Consider the following 23929-nt stretch of genomic DNA (forward strand, 5'->3'; position numbering starts at 1 on the left):
AAATATAAGTGGAAGGAGAAAAATACACCATCCTAACACTATTCAAAGGAAAGTGGGAGTAGCTATTCTAATTTCAGACAAAACAGACTTCAAAGTAATGAAAGTTATCAGGGATAAAGAAGGGCATTACATAACGATAAAGGAATCAATTCTCCAAAAGACATAACAATCCTTAATATATATGCACCTAACAACAGAGCATCAACGTAAGGGAGGCAAAAACTTATAGAACTGTAAGGAGGAATAGATATATCCACTAATATAATTAGATACTTCAACACCCCTCTCAGGAATGAACAGTCCAACAGGTAGAAAATCAGTAAGGACATAGTTGAATTCAACAACACCATCAATGAACTGGATATAATTGACATCTCTAGACTACTTTATTCAACAATAGCAGAAGACACATTTCTCTCATACATGGAACACTTACCCAGCTAGAACATATTCTGGACCATAAAACACCGTAACACATTTAAAAGTATATAAATCATACAATATTGACTTTCAGACCACAGTGGAATTAAACTAGAAATCAGTAACAGAAAGATAACTGAAGAATCCCAAAATATATGGAGACTAAACAATACACTTCTTTTTTTTTAAGTATATTTATTTATTTTGAGAGAGAGAGAGAGAGCAAGGGTGGGCCAGAGCAAGAGGGAGAGAATTTTAAGCAGACTCCTTGCTTATCGTGGAGCCCAAAGTGGGGCTTGATCCCATAGAAATGAACCAATTCCTTGAAAGATACAATCAGCCAAAACTCATAGAAGAAAAACAATCTGAAAAGGCCTATATTTTTAGAGAAATTTTATCAATAACTAATAACCTTCCAAAACAGAAAGTACCAGACCCAGATGGGTTGACTGGTGGATTCTACCAGACATTTATGGAAGAAATTATACCAAATATCCAATTCCCTGCAATCTCTTTCCAGAGGATAGAAGCAGAGGGGATACTTCCTAATTCTTTTTTTTTTTTTTTGAGGCCAGCATTATCTTAATATCCAAACCAGTCAGATATAACAAGGATAGAGAACTACAGAACAGTTATCTCTCATGAACATTGATGCAAAGATCCTCAACAAATTATAAGCAAATGAAATCCAAAACAGAAAGAATTATATACCACAACCAAGTGGGATTTATATAATCCACCACATCAAAAACTGGGAAAGAAAAATCACATTATCATCTCAATAAATGCGGAAGAGGCAATTGGCAAAATCCAATACCTATTCATGATAAAAACTCTCAGTAAGTTAGAAAAAGAGGGGAACTTTCTCAACTTGATAAAGCCTAGCTACAAAAAACCTACTGCTAATTCCATACATAATGGTGAGGAATTCAAAGCTTTCCCACTAAGAACAGGCACAAGGCAGGATGTCCCCTCTCACCACTGCTTTTCAGCATCATACTGGAAGTCCTTGGTAATGGAATAAGGCAAGAATAGGAAATAAAAGGCAAAGAGGTTAAGAAAGAAGATATAAAACTGTCTTTGCTCATAGATAATATAATTGATCTGTGTAGAAAAGAGTCCACAAAAATCTCCTGAAACTAATGAGCAATTATTGCAAGGTTGCCAGTTACAAGGTTAATAAACAAATGTTAACTGTTTTCCTGTATGTTGACAATGAACAAGTGGAATTTGGAATTAAAAACACGATACTATTCATATTAGTACCCGATTCAATGAAATACTTAGGTATAAATCTATTAAAATATAAGATCTATTTGAGGGAAGCTACAAAGCTCTGAAGAACAAAATCAAAGAACTAAATAAACAGGTATTCCATCCTCACGCACAGGAGGACTCAATATTATCAAGGTATCGGTTCTTTGCACTTTGATCTGCCATTCCAATATAACCCCAGTCAAAATCCCAGCAAATTATTTTATGAATATTGACAAACTGATTCTAAAGTTTATGTGGCCAGGCATAAGACCTACAATAGCCAACACAATATTGAAGGAGAAGAACAAAATTGAAAGATTGATGCTACCAACTTCAAGACTTGCCATAAAGTTTTAGGAATCAAGACAGTGTAGTATTGGTAAAAAAAAAAAAAAACAAAAAAAAACAAAACAAAACAAAACAAAAAAACAACAAAAAAAAACCCAGACAACAGAGCAGAATGGAGTCTAGAAATAGACCCCTATAAATATAGTCTACTGATATTTGACAAAGGAGCAAAGGCAATAAAATGGAGCAAAGGATAGTTCTCAACAAATGATGCCGAAACCACTGGACATACACATGCAAAAAAATGAATGTAGACACAGACTTGACACTCTCCACAAAATCTGCAAAATGGTCCATCACCTAAATGTGAAATGCAAAACCATAAAACTCCTAGAAAATAACATAGGAGAAAACCTAGAGTACTTTAGGTATGGCGATGCCTTTTTTGATACAACACCAAGGGCATGATCCATAAAAGAAATAAATGATAATCTGTGCCTCATTAAAAACTTTGGCACACACAAAAAGAAAAGATCAAGAGAATTAGAAGACAAGCCACAGGACTGGGAGAAAATATTTGCAAAAGACACATTTAATAAAGAGTATCCAAAATGTACAAAGATCTTAACACCTCACCAAAGAAAATATACAGATGACAAATAAACATATGAAGAGATGCTCCACACCATATGCCATCAGGGAAATGTGAATTAAAAAAACGACAGCACTACACATCTATAAAATGTCCCAAATCTAGAACACCAAAAACACCAAATGCCAGTGAGGATATGGAGTGACAGGAACTCTCATTCATTGCTGGTGGGAATGCAAACTGATACAGACACTTTGGAAGATAGTTTGGCAGTTTCTTACAAAACCAAATATACTCTTACCATATGATCCAGCAATCACACTGCTGGGTTTCAACAAAGGAGTTGAAAACTTATGTCCAAACAAAAAACTGAACATGGATGTTTATAGAAGCTTTATTCATAATTGCCAATACTTGGAGGTAACCAAGATGTCCTTCAGTAGGTAAATAGATAAATTGTGGTACATCCAAACAATGGAATATTATTCAATGACAAAAAGAAATAAGCTATCAAGCCATGAAAAGACATGGAGAAACCTTAAATGCATATTACGAAATGAAAGAAGCCAATATAGAAAGTATGTAATTGTGGGGCACCTGGGTGGTTCAGTCAGCTGATGGTCTGACTTTGGCTCAGGTCATTATCTCATGATTCATGAATTCGAGCCCCACATCGGGCTCACTGCTCTCAGCATGTCAGAGTAGAGCCTGCTTTGGATCCTCGGTCCTCCTCTCTCTGCCCCTCCCCTGCTTGCTCTCTCCCAAAAATAAATAAATATTTAAAAAAAAAAGTGTTTAATTTTTTGGCTCTAACTATATGACATTTTGTAAAGGCAAAACTATAAAAAGACCAGTGGTTTCCAGGAGGGGGCAGAACACAGAAGATTTTTAGGGCAATGAAAATATACTGTATATTATAATGATGGATATGTGTCATTTTACATTTGTCTAAATCCATAGAATTAGAATGTACAGCACCAAGAGGAAAGCCTACGGTAGATTAGAAACTTTGGGTGATTATATGTTAGTGTAGTTTCATCCTTGGTAAAAAAAAAAAAAAAAAAAAAAAGTACATTCTGGTGAATGAGGTTGACAATGGGGGAGGCTAAGCTTGTGTGGGGGCAGGAGGTCCTGTGTGGGGGAAATCTCTGTACCTTCCTCTCAGTTTTGTTGTCAACCTAACTGCTCCACTAAAAAGTCCTTTAAAACAACAAAAGGTAAATTCTAAGGAATCTCCCTGAGTGTAAGAAAAAGAAGTCAAAAATATAGACAACAGTAAGATAAAATACTTAGAGGATCAGTCCAGGAGTCCATCATCTAACCAGCAAGAGTTTCAGAGAAAATACAGGAGACGAAATTATCTCAGAAGTGAAGGACTGGTGAACAGATTTAAAACTACAGTTTGTGCATACAATAAAATATTCCTCAGAATTAAAAGGGATGAAATGCCAATACACATAATAACGTGGATACACCTCAAAAACATGTTGAGTAAAAAGACTTGAAAGAGTAGATACTGTATGGGCCAATTTATATGAAGTTTTAAGGTAGGCAAATCTAATCTATCATGACAGACTGGATTAGTGGTAACCTTGGGGGGAGGAGGGATTTACTTCATGGGATTTTTGTGTGTTAGAAAAATCATTCTGGTGGAGGAGTAATTGGAGACAATGGGTTAAAGAGCTTATTAGGAACCAGAACTTCTGGGCATATGAGATCTTTGACATCAGTCATCATAAATATGTTGTGACACCCATATGCATATTAGTATAATTTTCTCAAGAGCACCCAGCAGCAGCCCAGGTATGAGAAATGGAAAAGGATGTTAGAGTTTTATCAGCTGGAAAAACCCACAGCAAAGAGTCAATGCACCAAGGCAGTTGAGTGTGATTAACACAATGGTGTCTGGGCAGACAGGAAAAGATCAAAGGATGTGATAGGGTTGGCAGAACAGTAAGGAGTCAGGAGATGAGTGATCATGATGAAGCCAGGGAGTACATGTTGGGGAAGTGAGGGAGAGGCTGTGGTCAGTGGCATGTTGGAGTAATTTATGCTGATGACAAATCTCAGGTGATTTTTTAAAAGTATGAACATGGCATGAACTGGAAGACAATACTGTTCAGTAAAAAAAGCAAGGTACAAGAAAGTGTGTATAGTAGAGTACCATCAGAGGGCAAAGCCACTAATATTTATTGTATGCTAGTAAAATATTTCTGGAAAGAAATTTAAGAACCTTATAATATTGGTTGACTCTGGGGAAGAGAACTGGGTAGCTGAGGGACACGACAGAGAAGTAGATTTTTCACTCTGCTCCCTTTTGTTCCTCTAGAATATTGAATCATGTGTATGTTATTACCTGCTCAAAAATATATAAATAAGCCTAGACAAAAGGAAGGGAAAAGAAAATATGATATAATGAATAAACACAGAACAAAGTGAGGTATTCATGCTTTAAGTATACAAATTAGGCATATATATGGACAAATACTAGAAGGTGAGAGAAATAAGCTCAATTTGATTTGTTTAAAAACATAGAAGAAAATGTTTAAAAAGAAGAAGGGAAAACATACGACCTGGACATTCTAGATTTTATATTATTCAATGTGCAAACACTGAGAACCTATTGTGGTGGTGCTGATCCTAATTTAGAAATGCAGAATAAGTTTTGAAAAGCCATTGGCACTAAAGTTATGAATGTAGCACCCTTTGCAATATGTTCTTTATTTTGTCCTTAGCCCCTTGTATTCAGTCAGCTTGCTTACACAGTATGCCTGATACGTGAAAGCAAGTCTCATACAACAGTGTCTAGACTCAGGAATTTCCCTGAAATGCTGTTCATTATACTTCGTCTGATGCCCTGATTCTGCACTCATGTGATGTCTCCATGTGGAAGGTCATCATTATGCATTCAAAACACTGGATATGGCCCATGATACGTGAAGAGTCATAGACTACTTGGAGATGCCATCTGGTTAGACACACACACACACACACACACACACACACACACACACTCACCCCATCTGTGAGACTTGGTATCTTTTCATGCCTCAGAATTTGTCAACCCTGAATATTCCCCATCAGTTACCCCCCTCCATGCACATCCAGCCCTCTTCTACTTCTCATTGCCTTACCTGGTCTTCAAAGATCTGGCCTCTGCCTCACACCCCAAAGCCTGACACTAACTCTAGGAGTAAGGAATCTGGAAATGTAGGTAACAATGTATCTGAGCTCCCAACATCATCATGGCCATGGTAGTTCTTGCTTTATTTAGAAATAGACACTCCAAAAGAATGGTCAAAGAAGCCTGATATTTTTACCTCAAGAATTCTGCCAAGTTTCTCTATCAGGGAGAGCTTTAGCCTGCCCCACATAGGCGCAAGGTGGTATGTAACTAATTCACCTGTACTCCATGCCTGGGCTGACAAATAAGACAAGCTGCACACATGTGTTCCCGAATACTGAACCAGCCTGCTTTCCATTGAATATGGGTCCAGCCACAGAGTAGATGCTCAATGAATGCACTGACTTCAACTGAATCAAGGAATGATTTCTATTCCCCAAAGCCACGAATCCATTATAATCCAGCCAATAAAATAAATGCACTCAAAGTTTCTGTTGTAAAAGAGGTACTCCAGGGGCTCCTGGGTGGTTTGGTTGATTAAGCGTCCAACTCCTGATTTCAGCCCAGGTCATGATCTTAGAGTTCATGAGATGGAGCCTCGCATCGGGCTCTGCACTGACAGAATGGAACCTGCTTGGGATTCTTTCTCTCTGTCCCTACCCCACTCATTCTCTCTATGTCTCCAAATAAATAAATAAACTAAAAAAAAAAACAAAACAAAACAAAAAAAAAAACAAAGAAAGAAAGAAAGAAAGGGAAAAGAATAGGAGAGAAAATCAATAATAAAGAGACTAAATAAAACAGAAGAGTTAGGGGCGCCTTGGTGGCTCAGTCAGTTGAGTGTCCGACTTCGGCTCAGGTCATGATCTCACGGTCAGTGGATTCAAGCCCTGCGTCAGGCTCTGTGCTGACAGCTCAGAGCCTGGAGCCTGCTTAGGATTCTGTGTCTCCCTCTCTCTCTGCCCCTCCCCCGCTCATGCTCTGTCAAAAATAAATAAACATTAAAAAAATTTTTTTTAATTAAAAAAATAAAAATAAAACAGAAGAGTTAAAAATATTAACCTATCTAGTATTTCAAGATGAAAAGAACTCAGGGCCTTGCAGAGATATTTGTATTGTATTTTTCCTTTATTCTATCATCAAGTCATGCTAATATAAACCAAAAACACAACTTGAGCTAAACACACATTTCACTCATGACTAATTACGAAGCAGGCATTTCAAGTCAGCATTAAGCTAATGTTTTTAGAACAATTATTTAATTTTCAAGGTCCAATATCTGTCGAGTAAATCACCAATTTCCATTTCCTTCTTATTTAATATAAAAAAATCAAATTAGTAGAAAGCTATTTCACAGCTGTCTTTAAATTAAACCATAGTCAAGAGCACGCAGCATTGCCAAATCAAACATTCTTTTTGTTCCAATATCATAGAACAATACCAAATGTTACATTTTACTGTGAAGTTTTAAGCTGGGCTTCATAATCTCAGATTTTAACTTGTGATTTTTCACAAACGACTCAAATATTGAAATGCATATTTCTAAGGACAGGGGTTGGCAGCAGAGTATGAAACATATATGTTCTTTTTAAGTCAACTTTTGAAAATAAGGATTTTAGGAATCACCAGCTCAGCTATTAAACTTCTTTGCTGGTAATCAGTTTTTCTTGCATTAAGTAGCAAAGTGGATCCTAGTAGCAAATGTAGACCTTCAAAGACCTTCAAAGAGCAATCAACAATCTGATTTCTTCACAGTTTGGATGAATGTTTAAGCGTGCAATTGCTGTTAAACTCAGGAACACATTTGGGACAAGGCTTGGAGAATTATGAAACAAGTTTTGTTTCTTCAGTGGCTTTATTTCTTTCCCAAACATAAAAGAATAGTTTTATAGAAGTAGACTGGTCATTTTTTATTATAAAATAATTCAAGTAAGCAGTTTTCTGTTTTAACTGATAAAGACAACACTTCATTGCTATTAATTATAATCAAGCCCTTGCCATTTTTCCATACAGAATGAGTAAATGTTCCTTTGTTAATGTTTAAAATCATACCACAAATGGGTTAACTTATTCACATATATACATTGTTGTTTGTAACGATTATCTCTGGGTAGTGGATCCCTAGGTGCTTTTTGTTTTCTATTGTATACTCTGCTATATTTTACAAATTTTCTACAAAGAGAATGTATTCTTTTCATAATAAAAAATTGGGGGGGGGTAGGCACCTGAGTGGCTCAGTCGGTTGAGAGTCCAACTTGATTTTCGCTCAGGTCATGATCTCATGATGGTGGGATCAATACCCACATTGAGCTCCATGCTGCCTGCTTGGGATTCTCTCTCTCCCTCTCCCTCTGCCCCTCCTCTGCTCATGTGCACATGAGCACACACATTCTCTAAATAAATAAATAAATAAATAAATAAATAAATAAACAAACATTTTTTAAAAATTTAGGAGTGACGTCAACAAGATGGTGACATAAGTTGTTCCTGACTTTGCTCCCCCACACCAGAACAACCACCACTCAAGAATAAGACCCACTGAGAGAATCCTAGAACACAAAAATGAGGCTGAAACACCCCCACATCACAGACACCGGGAGAGACTGCATTCAAAGGGTAAGAAGTGACTACATGTTGACCACATTGCCCCTCCCTGAGATAGCACAGCACCACTTGGAGAGGTCTCCCCTGAACCTCTGGATCTTCAGTGAGAAGAGACCCAAGAGGAATAGCCAGTCATCCCCAGCATTGGGTCACTTTTAGGAAGTCCCTATGCTGATCTCACTCCATGGAGATTGCCGGGGAATCTGCAGGGCCCAGCCACTGGGAATCTGACTGTGACAAAGGAGGCAGGGGCTTACAACAAACAGGACAGTCAGACTGAGTTCACACCTGCAGTGCCCAAGAAGTAATCCCAACCAGGGGTTTTTGCTTACCTGCAAAACTCTGACCAGGGAACTCAGCAGGTAGGAGATCTGCCTGATTTAGTTCCTCAAATGAATTCTGCCAGCTCTAAAGCCTGGCTTGCCCCAGGCCCAAGCCAAGGACCTGAATCAGAGCTCCACCCTCGGTGGAGTGTCTTATGGCCCCATCTGACCAGAAGGGCTGGCACAACTGGAATCTGTGGTCCAGCAGCAGCAGTAGAGCAGAGGAGGGGATGGGCAGAGCTGATTGCCCCCGGAACAAAGCCAGTACTGGGAGTGGAGTGTTCCCATACTACACACAAGCGGAGGGGTCAATTCACAGCCCAAACTGAGGGTAACTTCTGGCTCCTCCCTGTGAAACTTCAGAGTAGCCTGAAGTAGCCTCTCCCCTTCCCACCCAGAAAAAGGAGCTTCAACATAGCTCCATCCCTGTGAACAGTGGCTTTCGACCCCATCTGACCAGAAGCGCTGGTGACAACTCCTGGAAACTGTGTGGCCCAGCAGAACTCAAACTGAGTGGTAGACAGCAGAGCCATTAATTTGACAAGCAAAGCCATGGTCCTGTTCATCCAGGGAACGTGGGATGTGGGTTGGTTTGAGTTAAGACAACAAAGAGCATCTGAGAATCTCCCACGGCATTTGAGAATCTAATTCACAGCTCCGCTCATTGCTGAATATAGCCTGTAGTACGTGTGACCAAGGAACCTAATACACAAGATGCTACACAGTCCATTCAACAGCACTGCTTACTGTGGCACTGGAACAGAGAGCGCAGCCCAGGCTTCCCCCCTCTGCAGAGAAGAGCCAGTGGCCTCACCTGACCAGGGAATTCAGTGTACAGTCTGACCTGATTTGGGTCACTCAACGATGAGCTGTCTGGGCCCTGGATCCTATCCTACTGCCCTGCAGGCAACCCAGAGACCATCCTACAGCCTCGCTTGGGTAGGGGACCGAGCCAGCTGTTCTATCCAAATGTTCTCTGCCAGTGGCACAACCCCCCACCTAATCCTCAGAGCTCAAACCCTTACCTCACCCCAAAACAGACAGTAGCATGCCCCACCTGCCCAACAACACCGCCAAGAAATCCAAACTGAGCTGACTGGTTAAGAACTGTCTCTGCGAAAGCAAATATTTAAAGACTGGAAGGGGAGCCTGATTACTCAAATGTACAGGTACAACATACAGAATCAAGGATCATGAAAAATTAGGTAAATATGATACCACCAAGGAAAGCTAATATAGCTCCAATAATTGACCCTAAAGAAATGGAAATCTATAAATTATCAAAGAATTTAGAATAATCCTCTTAAAGTTTAGTGAACTATAAGAAAACACAAATAAATGAAATTAGGAAAACAATGCATGAAAAAAAACCACAAGAAGTTTGACAAGGAATAGCAACCATCAAACAAATTAACAGAGACATAACCCCCCTTTTTAAAACTAGGATTGTAAGTGAATTATGTACCATTATTACTATGTTGCAGAATCTAACTATGACTATATATTTACCATCATTGGTGGGATTTACACTACCTGTGTTTATGATGTTAATTAGCATTCTTTTACTTTTGCTCAAAGAACCCCCTTCGGAGGGAGGTCTGGTGGTAAGGAACCCCCTCAGCTCTTGTTTGTTCAGGAAAATCTTTATCCCTTTGTTTCTGAAGGACTTCACTGGCTATAGAATTTCTGGTTGACAGTTATTTTCTTTTGGTATTTTAAATATGTCATCTCATTCTCTCCTGGCCTGAAAAGTTTCTACTGAGAAACTGGTCAATAGTCTTATGGAGTTTCCCTGGTATATAACTTCTTTTCTCTTGCTCCTTTTAAAATTGTCTTTGACTTTTGACAACTTAATTACTATGTGTCTCAGCGTAGTCCTATTTGTGTTGACCTACTTGGGATCCTTTATCCTTTGGGCCTCATAGATCTGAATGTCTATTTCTCTCCCCACATTCCCTGATTGCTTTAAATACAGTTTCTGTTCTTTTTTCTTCTTCTGGAATTCCCATAATGTGAATAGTGTTTGTTTTGTGTTTCATAATTCCCAAAGGCTTTCTTCAATCTTTTTTTTTTTTTTTTTTTTTTTTTTAGTTTTTGCTTCTCTGGATAATTGTCAATATCCCTTTCAATGTCCTTTACGTAACAAATTCTTTCTTTTACATGGAAAAGTCTACTTTGGAAATCTCTATTGAATTCTTCAGTTGTATTTTTTAACTCTAGATTTCTTTGTTTGTTTTAGATGGTGCCTATTTCCTTGTTGAACTTCTTGTTTTGTTCATACATTGTTTTCCTAATTTAAGTGCACACTAAAAGGATCATTCACCATGATCAAGTTGGATTTATTCCTGGAATGCAAGGATAGTTCAATATATACAAATCAATGTGATACCATACAATAATAGAAAAAAATGAATCATCTCAATAGATGCAGAAAAAGCATTTGACAAAATTCAATATCCATTCACAATAAACTCTCAATAAATTAGGCAGAGAGGAACATATCTCAACATTATAAAGGCTATATATGACAGGCCCACAGCTAATATTATACTCAATGATAAAAGGCTGAAAGTTGTTCCTCTAAGATCAGTTAAAAAAAATGGGCAAAAGAACTAAGTCTTTTCTCCAAAGAAGATATATGAAAGGCCAAGCAGGTATGTGAAAAAATGCTCAACATCACTAGTCATTAGGGAAATGCAAATTAAAACCACAATGAGGTATCTATCACCTCATGCCTGTTGGAATAGCCATCATCAAAAAGACAACAACTGTTAGTGTGAACATGGAGAAAAGAGAACCCTTGTGCATGTTTGTAGGATTGTAAATTGGTATAGCCACTATGGAAACAGCATGGAGTTTCCTCAAAAAAAAAAAAAAAAAAATTAAAAATAGAACTACCATATGATCCAGCAATTATACTTCTGGAGATATATCCAGAGGAAATGAAAACTCTAACTCAAAAAGTCATCCATTCATAGCAGCTTAGACGTGGAAACAACCTAAGTGTCCATTGATGGATGAATGGATAAAGAAGTTGTGACACAGGGCCGCCTGGCTGGCTCAGTTGGTGGCACATGTGACTCTTGATCTTGGGGTCATGAATTCAAACTCCAAAAAGGGTGCAGAGTTTACTTAAAAAAGGCAGAAGCTGTGATATATATATCATATGTAAATATGAATATGAATGTACATCATATATGAATATCACATGTTATTTAGCCATAAAAAACAAGGAAATCCTACCATTTGTGAAAACATGGATGGACCTTGAAGGCATAATATTAAGTAAGTCCAAGAAAGACAAATACTGTATGATCTCACTTATATGTGGCATATTAAAAACAAAAATCCCCAAACTTCTAGAAAAAGAGATCAGACTTGTGGTTACTAGAAGTGGAGGGTAGAGGGAGGGGGAGTTGGAAGAAGGTGATCAAAAGCACAAAATTCCAGTTATATGATAAATAAGTACTAGGAATGTAATGGACAACGTGATGACCACAGCTAACACTGCTGTACAATATACAGGAAAGTTGTCAAGATAATAAACCTAAGAATTCTCATCACAAGAAAAATTTTTCCCTTTTTCTCCCTCTTTTTATTGTACCTATATGAGAAGATGAACCTACTGTGGTCATCATTTCACAATACATGTAAATGAAGCCATCATGCTGTATGCCTTAAACTTATGCAGTGACGTATGTCAATTATTTCTCAATAAAACTGGCAAAAAAAAGAGTAATATACGTAAATAGATTACAGTTATTTTTACAGTGGAATATCAAACAGGAATGAGAATATTAAAAACTACCAATATTCAAAACAATGTGAATGAATCTCGTGAGAATATTTAATCAATCACATGTAGAAGCATAATGTGATTCCATTTCTATAAAGTCCAAAGCCTGCACATGATAACATGAATCTCAAACCTATGTTTTTAAAAGTTATGATATTGGTTACCCTGAGGGTGAGAGTGTAGTAGCAGTGAGGGGACACCGAAGGGGCTTCCCGATACTGGTTATGTTCCGTCTGTGATCTGAGTGCTGATTACAAAGATGTATTCACTTTATGAAAATTCACTCAGCTGTATACTTGTAATTTGTACACTTTTCTATACGTGTGTATTAAAAAATACTTCAAAATAAAAAAATTTATATCCATTATATATTTTATATACCAATATCTACCATGTGAATAAATGCACAGGAAAAAGACTAGAAGGAAACGAACCAAAGGTAGTCTCTCATTCATTCATTTGTTCATTCATCCAATGGCTACTTACTGAGAACCTACAATACCAGGTATGGTGCTGGGTACTGGACAAGGCCAGGTACTGAGCACTGCATTCTCCAGGAGCGAATTTTTTGTATTTTTCTTCTTCTTCTTATATTTCTAAAAACTTATTGTGAATATGTTTTTACTTATAACTGGGCATTATATATATTTAGTTTTTAAAGATTCTGATAGAACTGTAGTTCAGAAAGGGGTGTATTGATACAACTTTGTAGCCATGTTCTGATAGATGAGTTTTTGAGATATTTACTTATTTTTGAAGTAACATTGGTATTCCCCAGGAAGGCTTTTCCATACCCTTTGTAAAATTTATTCCTTTAGCAAACAGAAATAATAATTTTTAGAAAAAAGTGTATTTTTATTAGTAAGATTTTATATTACATTCAACATCTGCCTATCTTAATATAAGTATGTATATTTTTTGAAGAACAAATTTTTATTTGGAGTTAATTTATTATATAAATATTATAAATTTTTTATCAGTAACAACACTTTGGGGTAGTAAAAGTATAAAAAATATATAGTGTAAAATGAATTTGAATTCATATAAATACAAATTATCTATGCCATGACTTTTTGTGAATGAGATTTATCTTTTTCACTCTTTTTCTTCTGTTTCTCTTCTGCTTGTTTTTCAGAATAATCTTTAAGAAGACGATTCAGCTGTGGTTCACATTGGCTTGCATGTTGTAATCCATCTTCCCTTCCTAAAAAAGAGATAAAACGTGAGACGATGATATTTCAGTCATCTCACACAGTGGCAAAGTCAGAGCTAGTCCTACCTGAACCACTCCAAGCACTAACTCAAGAGGCATTTTTAATTCAAAACACTTGAATTAAAGATATTTTTTTTTTAATTTTTTTTTTTTTAATTTTTTTTTTTAAATTTTTGACAGAGAGAGCATGAGCGGACGGGGGCGGGGGGGATTGTGGCACAGACAGAGAGGGAGACACAGAATCTGAAACAGGCTCCAGGCTCTGAGCTGTCAGCACAGAGCCTGACGCGGGGCTCGAACTCACGAACCGTGAGATCATGACCCGAGCCGAAGTCGGACGCTCAACCGACTGAGCCACCCAGGTGCCCCGAATTAAAGATATTTTTATATTTTACCTTCACAGTGTTGGATCACACGTCCCCAGAGTCGATTTTTCCGCAAACAGGCTAAATTTCCCACGATCAATAAATGCCTCCTTCCTCTGGTCAATGCAACATTCATTCTTTTTTCTGAATCAATAAATCCTACTTGTCTTGTCCTTACACAGGACAGAATAATAATCTCCTTTTCAGCTCCCTGAAAAGCATCTACTGTGGATACCTGCACGGCTTTAATATCAGGATGATCAAAGTTCACGGCATTGAGTGAATGACAAAGCTGTGGAGGAAAAGATGAGATCACACAGGGAAGAGACCGTGAAGAACTTAAGCCCTGAACCTATTCACAGCAGCCATTTTTATTTAACTAGTAGTGGATAATTTTCATTTTTTAATGATTCACATAGATTTGGTAGTTTCTAAAATGATTCATAAATAACTACATGACAATATAAATTAGGAAACAAAAGCAAAAGTGATGATTTATCTATTGTTGGGGAATTCATCCAGATACACTAATTCAGAGTTGAAAATTAATGATAGAATAGATGAAAAATATTTTTTAAAAAAAGTAAAAACTAATTAGAAGTAATTGGTTTGCATGTACATTAATATCTGCTATCTACTTTTGATTTATTAATAAAATGAAATAATAATGAAAGAACATTTTGGAAAACAAAGATTGAATCCCATCTGGCCCAAAACACAAAGCATACACTGTATTTTCTTCCCTCTAATTTGTTTATTTGCATTTTTGCCCTAACAGCTGTAAACTGAATTTAATTAAACCTTGTTAGGTTTACATTTAATTATACAGAAAAAAAGCCAGACCACACAAAAATCAGAATTTTTAAAAATGTTACACTCCCAAAAGTTTTTTAAGTACCAAACCCAACTACTACTCAAATGTAACTATCAAATATTGTAACAAAAAGTCACAATATTTAAGTGTCATAATACGATACAAACCTTGTACATCTGGGATTTGTATAATGTTATCACCCCGATCACTGAGCCTGCTATTCCACTTACAATCAGTGATTGAATCAGCTTGAGTGTAAAAGCAGCTTCTGCCACATTATGAAAGCTGTTATCTCTTTCAATCTGGAATATGAAACAGAGCCTAAATTATATTTCCCAGAAAGGCTGTGGAAAGACCAAGAAAACCATATAAACAACAACAATAAAATTAAACCAGGAAACTAAACCATGTTGACTCTCATTAATGTCATTTACCTGCTCCAGTCCTTTAACGTTATAGAAACACAGAGTTGGGAGCCATTCCAATAAAGGGCTCCTCTCTGTTTCTGAAATGCCATTCATGAGGTTTCCTTCATAAAACAGATCATTAGAGATAGCACTGATTGCAGGGTGACAACGGTATTGGGTTCTCAACAGAACTGGCTTATGACCCTAAGAAATTTAAATGAAGAAAAAAAAATTAAAGCATTTTTTTCCTTAGGGGAAAAAAAAAGATTAGTATTTAAAAATTTAAAAATATCAACATACTGTGCTCTTAGTAAATGAATTACAACTATGATCAAATAGACTATAAATAACAATTTTTAATTACTAAAAATATCTTCATGGTAACCTATTATTTACACCACAAAATTATAAAGCATGTCAAATATTAGACTTATCTAATAAGTTTGGTGACTAACATTAGGTGGTTTCATAATGTATGTGGCACTAAATTGAAAAGGACTCTTTAAAAAATATATATTTGAGGGGCACCTGGGTGGCTCAGCCGGTTAAGTGTCTGACTTCAGCTCAGGTCATAATCTCATGGTTTGTGGGTTTGAGCTCTGCATCGTGCTCTGTGCTGACAGCTCGGAGCCTGGAGCCTGCTTTGGATTCTGTGTCTCCCTCTCTCTGTCCCTCCCCCGCTTGCGCGCGTGCTCTCTCTGTCTCTCTCTCAAAAATACATAAACATTAAAAATTTAAAAAAATGTTAGAAAGAGTTGTTGATAGCTCATTAATTTTCCTCCTTGGGCACAAGCCATCTTTTATTTTGAATCTTCAATCTTGTTAGTGCATCATAAAATCCACATTCCATCCAAGTTAGAGCTCTTGTAGAGCATGCTCTGTGTTTGCAAAATGTTCTGGAGCACTATTGGAACATTTTGAATAACTACAAGGTACTCTAATAATAATAATGCATAGTTAAAGGCAGGATTAATGATCACACAGACAAGGTATCTTTTATGGAAGAAAAACAGTAAGGAAAAAAACAGTCCTTGTATTATTTAGGGCATAAGTTTGCGGATGAGTCTAAGTCAGTGGGCATGTGAAAACCTCTGCCAAAAATACAAAATATGCTCAAAGTACAAAAATTCTCAAATGATTTTTTTTTTATTCAAAGGACCATTATTTAGTACTAGAAACAATGTTAGAAAAATGATTAAATTATGGTATATTCACATAATATTTAGTGATTAAAATATTTGTGACAACAGTGATGATTACAAAGCTAGTAATAACACAGGGAAATGGTTTATTATAATGCAAAGTTTAAAAAAGCCAGGAGAGTAACTACATGGTATGGTTTCAACTACGTAAAAATACATACATATTTTTACAGATTTATTGCGATATAATTGACATATAACATAATTGTGTAAGTATAACACAATTGTATAAGCTGAAGGTGAACCATGAATTGATTTGATATTCATATATTGCAAATTGACTACCACCATAGCATTAGGTAACACCTCTATCACATCACATAATTAGGTAATTACATTTCTTTTTTAATAGTGAGAACATGCAACATCTACTCTCTTAGCAATTTTCAAGTATATGATATTATTAACTATAATCACCATGCTGTTAATTAGATCCCCAGAACTTACTCATCTTATAACTGGAAATTTATGCCCTTTGACCAACATCTCCCTCTTCCTACTTTTCTACCTCCTAGCTCATGGTAACCACCATTCTACTCTTTGTTTCTATGAGGTCAGCTTTTTTTTAGATTCTACAGGTAAGTGGTAACATACAGTATTTGTCTCTTTCTGATTTATTTCACTTAGCACAATGCTCTCAAGGTATATCCATGTTGTTGTAAGTGGCAAGACTTCCCTCTTTTTTTATGGCTGAATGATATTCCATTGTGTGCACATATATCAAATATATGTATTCTTACAGTGTATATATTTGATATATGCAGACACCCCTAGGATAAAAGCTGGAAGGAATGATACCAAAATATTACAAAGGATTTTCTCTTGGGGGCAGTGAGGTTATTATAGATTTTTTTTAACCTTTTAGTTTTCTGTAGTTTCCACATTTTCTATAATGAATAATAGATATTATTTTTGTTTCTTTTAATTAATTCTAAACTAGTTCAAATATACAGAAAAGCAAAAAAATATAATACTCATGTATGTACCACACAAATCTGACATTAGTATTGAGTCATCTTGCTTCAGATTTCCTTTTTGTTAAAACATGAAATGTGGCATAGATAGCTATGCCCCCCCCCCACCCACCCCCATGCTCACCTATTTCCTCTACCACCTTCTCTAGAAACAGCTCCAATACTAACTGTGTTTTATGGCATTCCCATGCAAGCTTTATATGTTTCCTACATGGGCATGTATGTATGAATAATACACATTATTTGCTGTGTTTTTGAAATTCACATAAATTGTATTTTATACTATGTATCTCTTTGTACCTTGCTTCTTTCAACATCTACTATGTTTATGAGAATGATCTATATGGATCAAGTTCATTCACCTTGAATGTTTTATATATTCCATTTCGTAAATTCAATTCCATTATATTCTACAAATAAATCCACTTTTCAGTCTATCTTTATTTGCCCTTTTAAAATTCCCTCAATAATCTACTTCCTGTTTTAAAAATCATCGACAACAGATAAGTGAAAGAGCAAAGAGCATAACGGCATGCATTGTATGGTAGCATTTGTAAAAGAGGGGGGAAATATTTTATGTATTTGCTTATGATGGCATAAATTATCACTAGAAGAATACAAGAAAAAGATGACAGTGATTTGGGGGAGAGAAACTGAGTGGTTGGGGGACAGGAGTAAAAGTCTTCACTCTACTTTGTGGTTCCTTTAGAATTTGCATTTTGAATCATGTGACTAGGTTACCCATTTAAAAATGTTTTCAGAATCTAAATAATTTTTTAAATTAAGATTTTTAAAAAGCCAATGGAAAGGTATGATTCAAAAGAATCTGAACACGGACTTATCATGGAAGGGGTAGAAAGTTGTGCAATTCAATTCAGTTACAATTAATAACTCAAGATAATTGAAAGCTTGAGTCTTCACAAAATTGAGTACAACTAAACTCAAAACAACACAACTTGAAACTCAGTGTAAGGGGAAACTTCTGAAAAAGGTGGAATAACACTGCCTTGCAGAATCCATTCTCCAATATCTAAAGAAACATCTACAACAAAATATTAAAAACAATAGCAAAGGAAAAATTCAGTAGCCACGCACCAAAGAAAGGTTTAGAGACAACTCAATGCCATAAAATTTATAAAGTGCTTATCAAGAAACAGCATTCTAAAGCAGAAGGGAGAGGGGCGCCTGGGTGGCTCAGTCGGGTAATGGCCGACTTCGGCTCAGGTCATGATTTCGCAGTCCGTGAGTTCAAGCCCTGCGTCAGGCTCTGTGCTGACAGCTCAGAGCCTGGAGCCTGTTTCAGATTCTGTGTCTCCCTCTCTCTGCCCCTTCCCTGTTCATGCTCTGTCTCTCTCTGTCTCAGAAATAAAAATAAACGTTAAAAAATATTAAAAAAAAAAATAAAGCAGAAGGGAGAAATGCAGTATAGATCTTTCTTGACTTATGATGGCATTACATCCTGATGAACTCATCATAAGTTGCAAATGGAAGTGAAAATGCATTTAATACACTTACCCTATGGAACATCATAGCTTAGCCTATTCTACCTTAAACATGCTCAGAATACTTACATTAGCTAGCAATTGGGTTAAATCATCTAACACAAAGCCTAATTTATAATGAAATATTGAATATTTCATGTAATTTATTTAACACGATACTGAGAGTGAAAAACAGAATGGCTGTTAAGTGTATAGGTTGTTTACACTCATGACCATGTGGCTGACTGGGAGCTGTGGCTCGCTGCACTGCCCAGCATCATGAGAGAGGATCTTACATCATATTGTTAGCCTGGGAAAAGATCAAAATTCAAGATTCAAAGGATAGTTTCTATTAAATGTGTATCACTTTCACACCATCATACAGTTGAAATTGTTAAGCCCAAATATTGTAAGTCAAGGACCATCTGTATGGTGAGATTCCTAACTTCTCTAGAAGTCATAACATAGAAATTGCTCCTAAGAATAGTAATGAAAGAGGGAAAGTGATCTGAGCAGTTAGTTTTTAGTGAAGTGAAGGCTCTGAGGGTGAAACATCAAACTGGGGGGACACCTGAAGTCCAAGAATATTCCTTGTCTGGGAAAGGGACAATACCTCCAACTATGTGGAATGAATCCTGATACTGGATATTTAATAAAACCTTAGAATTGAGAGAGCCCATGTAAGCAAAAAAAGGCAGTACACGTTCTTAACTTTTTTTTTTTTTTTTTTTTACTTATTTTTGAGAGAAAGAAAGAAAGAGAGAGAGGGAATGAACAAACGGGGGAGGGGCAGAGAGAGAGACACACAGAATCCGAAGCAGCTCCAGGCTCCAAGCTGTCAGCATAGAGCCCCACGCAGGGTTCGAACCCATGAACCGTGAGATCACGACCTGAGCCAAAGTCGGACACTCAACCGAATGAGCCACCCAGGTGCCCCAAGATAGTACACATTCTTAATTCAGTTCTATTCCAGTCCCACACCTACCCCACTCCCCACACCCTATTTTCAGGGTACTAAGAAAATACAGAATCTGAGAGCTACCCAAGCAAGAACATCAGGAGATCAAGCAGGAATGGCAACTGTGCTAACACACTACAGCTTCCCCTCAAACTAACAAGATAAAGACAATGCAAACACTATGTATAGAATGCAGCCCAGACAAAATATAACCAAGAAACAGAAGAAAGTTTTCCTCAAGTCTCAACCTTTAGAATATAATCAGAATGTAACTGAGTGAAATAAAATCTCAACAGTGAGATGATGAAAGACAATGAGATTTAAAAAGATAATGAGATTAAAGGGAAATTTCAATCCTAAGAAAACAAACTAATTTTCAAAATAGTATCATTAGAGAACTAAAGGAAGCAAAGAACAAATGGAATTTCTTCATAAAACTCACTACAACCTAACTCAAAACTCAATGCAACTTCAAACTCAATGTAAGGGGAACAGACATATTAGAAAGCCTTCACAGATAATGAAGACAAAAAATTAAAGTAACATTAATGGAAACAGATAAAGATACCCAATATAAAAATAATTGAGGGGCCTTTGTATTTTAGACCAAATGTGTCTCTGACCCCAGTTCCTATGTTGCAGCCCTAAACCCCACGGAGATGATATTTGGAGGTGAGGCCTTTGGAAGGTAATTAGGTTCAGATAAGGTCATGAGGATGGGGTCCTTATGATAAGATTAGTTTCCTTATTAGAAGAGGAAGAGGCTAGAGTTTTTTTCTCATTCTACCATGTGAGGACACGGCCAAGAAGAGCATTCTTACCAGGAACCAAATCTGAAGGTACCTTGATCTTGGCCTTCCCAGCCTCCAGAACTGTGAGAAATAAATGTCTGTTGGTTAAGCCACCCAGTCTATGGTATTTTCTTACAGCATCCTGCACAGACTAAGCTACTGGTAGAGAATTCATCAGGTAGAGCAGAAGCCTTTCCTGAAACAAAGAAACAAGAGTCTCCAGTTTGAGAGAACTTTTATTACAGAACGATTACTTACAGAAAGCTCCACACTGAGATATACTATGGCAAATTTATAAACTTGAAGGTTGTAAAAAGAGTTATTGTATCTAGGTAGAAAAAATAAATCATTACAAGGGGAAAATAATCAGGCTGGCCCTAAAATTCACAGTAATACTTGATGCAACTATTCAATAAGCCAAGATGCCTTTTACATTTAAAAGCAATGGACATTTTGAAACAAAACGGACTCAGGAAAGTATGTATCTATAAGTCATTCTTGAAAAAAAAAAATTGATGATGAAGTCCAAGGCACCCATATGAATATCACTGAAACTTCTAAATATAGAACTAATTCTAGGGTCACCTGGGTGGCTCAGGTCATGATCTCATAGTTTGTGAGATCGAGTCTTGGGTCGGGGCTCTGTGCTGACAGTGTGGAGCCTTTTTGGGATTTTCTCTCTCTCCTTCTCTTTCTGCCCCTCCCCCACATGCATGCGCACACCTGTGTGTGCGCGCGTGCACGCGTGCTCTTTCTCTCTCTCAAAATAAACATTTTTTTAAAAAATTAAAAAATATATAGAATGACTCTAAACAATCGTACAAATTATGACTATAGAACAAAAAGAATAATAACGTAACTAACAAAAATAGGAATAAGGGAAGGGATAAGAAAAGGGGGAAAAGCATGAGAGCACTAATATCTCTACCGTTTAGAGCAAAGCAATCAATCCATCCATCTAAAATCTCTTGTTAGAAGGATCTTTTAGGAAATACTATCTCTTAAGGGTGAAGAAACATTTATTTGAGATTTAATCATTCTTTTAGCTTCATTTCCATTTCTCTTCCTCTGTTAAGAAAGTAGATTATTGGGTGTCTGGGGGGCTCAGTAAGTTAAGCATCTGACTTCAGTTCAGGTCATGATCTCATGGTTCATGAATACAAACCCTGCTTCAGATGAGCACAAGCCCCACTTTGGGTGAGCATGAGCCCTGCTTTGGGTGAGCCCCACTTCTCTCTCTCTCCCTCTCTCTCTCTCTCTGTCTGCCCTTTGCTCAGTTACACCCTCTCTCTCTCTCAAAAAAAGTACAGATTATTGAAAGTTCAAACAGCAAAGTAACTCCTTAAATGCAATTTAAGCTAGCAACACTGATAAAATTTTTCTTTTGGTAGATTTTCTATATTCTTTCGGCCGTAATAGTTTAATCTTCTGCTTATAAAAATAGCTTGATTTTGAATATTGCATCAAAACAATAGTAATAATAAATAGATAAGCAAATTGTGGTACATGCATACAATGGAATATTATTCAGCCATAAAAAATTAAATAATATAGACCAATGGAATAGAATAGAGGGTCCAGAAACAAACCTGCACATAGTCAACTGATTTTTGACAAGGGTGCCAAAACCATTCAATGGGGAAAGGACAGATTTTTTTGACAAATGGTGCTGGAAAAACTGAATATATGCATGGGGGAAAAAAAACTGGACCATATCTTATACCTTTACAAAAATAAACTCAAGATGGATCAAAGAATCTTAAGTTAAATGTAAGACCAAAACTATAAAACTCTTGAAGAAAACACTGGGGAAAATTTGTATGATACTGGATGAGGTTTCATGGACATGACCCCAAAAGCACAAGCAACACAAGAAAAAAAAATAGATAAACTGGATTTCACCAAAATTACAGAACTTTTGTTCATCAAAGGAAACTGTCAAGGGGCGCCTGGGTGGCTCAGTCAGTTAAGTGTCTGACTTCAGCTCAGGTCCTGATCTCACAGTTCGTGAGTTCAAGCCCCACGTCAGGCTCTGAGCTGATAGCTCAGAGCCTGGAGTCTGCTTTGGATTCTGTTTCCCTCTCTCTCTGCTCCATCACTGCATGCACTCTGTCTCTCTCAAAAATGAACGAAGATTAAAAAAAGAAAAAAAGAAAAAAGAAAAGAAAAGAAAGAAACAGACTCTTAACTACAGAAAACAAACTGATGTGGTTACCAGAGGGGAAGTAGGTGGGGGATGGGTTAAACAGGTGATCAGGACTAAGAAGGGCACTTACTGTGATGAGCATCAGGTGTTGTATGGAAGTGTTGCATCACTACACTGTACACCTGAAACTAATATTACACTGTATGTTAACTAACTGGAATTTAAATAAAACCTTAAAAAACAAAGAGAATGGATTTACAAAAAAAAACCCATAAAATTATTATATGACCCAGTAGTAGCACTTCTGCATGTATACTCAACAGAACTGAAAGCAGAGACTCGAATAGGTATCTGTATACCAGTGCTCATGGCACTGTTATTCACAATAGCTGAAAGACAGAAACAACCCAAATATCCATCCACAGATGAGTGGATATATGAAATGTGGTATTACATACAATGGAATATTATTTGGTGTTAACAAGGAATGAAATTCTGACACATATTACAACATGGACACACGCTGAATGGATTATGCCAAGTAAATAAGCCAAACACAAAAGGACACAAATCAAATGATTATACTTATATGAAGCACATAGAGGAGGCAAATTCACAGAGGCAGAAAGCTGAATAGAGGTTACCAGGTGCTCAGGAAAGAAGAGGAATTATTGTTTAATGGGTACAAAGTTTCTGTTGGGATAATGAAAAAATTCTAGATATGAGTAGGGAGATGACTACAGTACCATTAAGAATGTATTTTTTTTTAATGTAATACAGTATTGATATATGCTATAATGTGGATGAACCTCAAAAACTCGGTGCTAAGTGACATAAGCCAGGCACAAAAGGTCACATGTTGTATAGATTCTGGGTTGTATATGATATGAAAGTTGTAAGATTGTATGACATAAAGTATACTGACTAGATACGACTATACAGACTGAAAACAGACTGGTGGTTGCCAGGGTCTGGAGAGAGGAGGGAATGGAGAAACTGCTAAATGGGTATGGGGTTTTATTTTTGGGTGATAGAAGTGTTTTCAAATAGAGCCCGTGTTTACACAGTACTGTGAACGTATTAAATGCCACTGAATTATCCACTTTTAAAACGGTTAATTTTACATTATGTGAATGTCACCTCTATTTAAAGATATATTACCACCACTGTTATT

The 23929-nt window shown here is 36.7% G+C and overlaps 1 protein-coding gene across 6 annotated transcripts in view; it reads right to left on the reverse strand.

Annotated features, from left to right (window-relative positions):
- Positions 1–13299: 13299 nt before the first annotated feature.
- The window catches only part of ZGRF1 (zinc finger GRF-type containing 1), a 90666-nt gene continuing 80036 nt past the window's right edge, over positions 13300–23929 (reverse strand). For 5 of the 6 annotated variants that reach the window (XM_060654395.2, XM_060654397.3, XM_060654396.3 and 2 more), the window contains 4 exons: positions 15231–15407; positions 14964–15098; positions 14013–14274; positions 13300–13608 (listed from right to left, as the gene is read on the reverse strand). In XM_060654395.2, the coding sequence (XP_060510378.1) occupies positions 13463–13608; positions 14013–14274; positions 14964–15098; positions 15231–15407 (720 nt within the window). In that variant the 3' untranslated portion in view covers positions 13300–13462. Of the gene's footprint in view, positions 13609–14012; positions 14275–14963; positions 15099–15230; positions 15408–20624; positions 20806–23929 lie in introns of those variants that run through there. The other variant, XM_078445814.2, reaches the window with a different exon arrangement.

This window comes from Panthera onca, chromosome B1, assembly GCF_046562875.1.
Source record: "Panthera onca isolate mPanOnc1 chromosome B1, mPanOnc1 haplotype 2, whole genome shotgun sequence".
Taxonomy (NCBI): Eukaryota; Metazoa; Chordata; class Mammalia; order Carnivora; family Felidae; genus Panthera; species Panthera onca.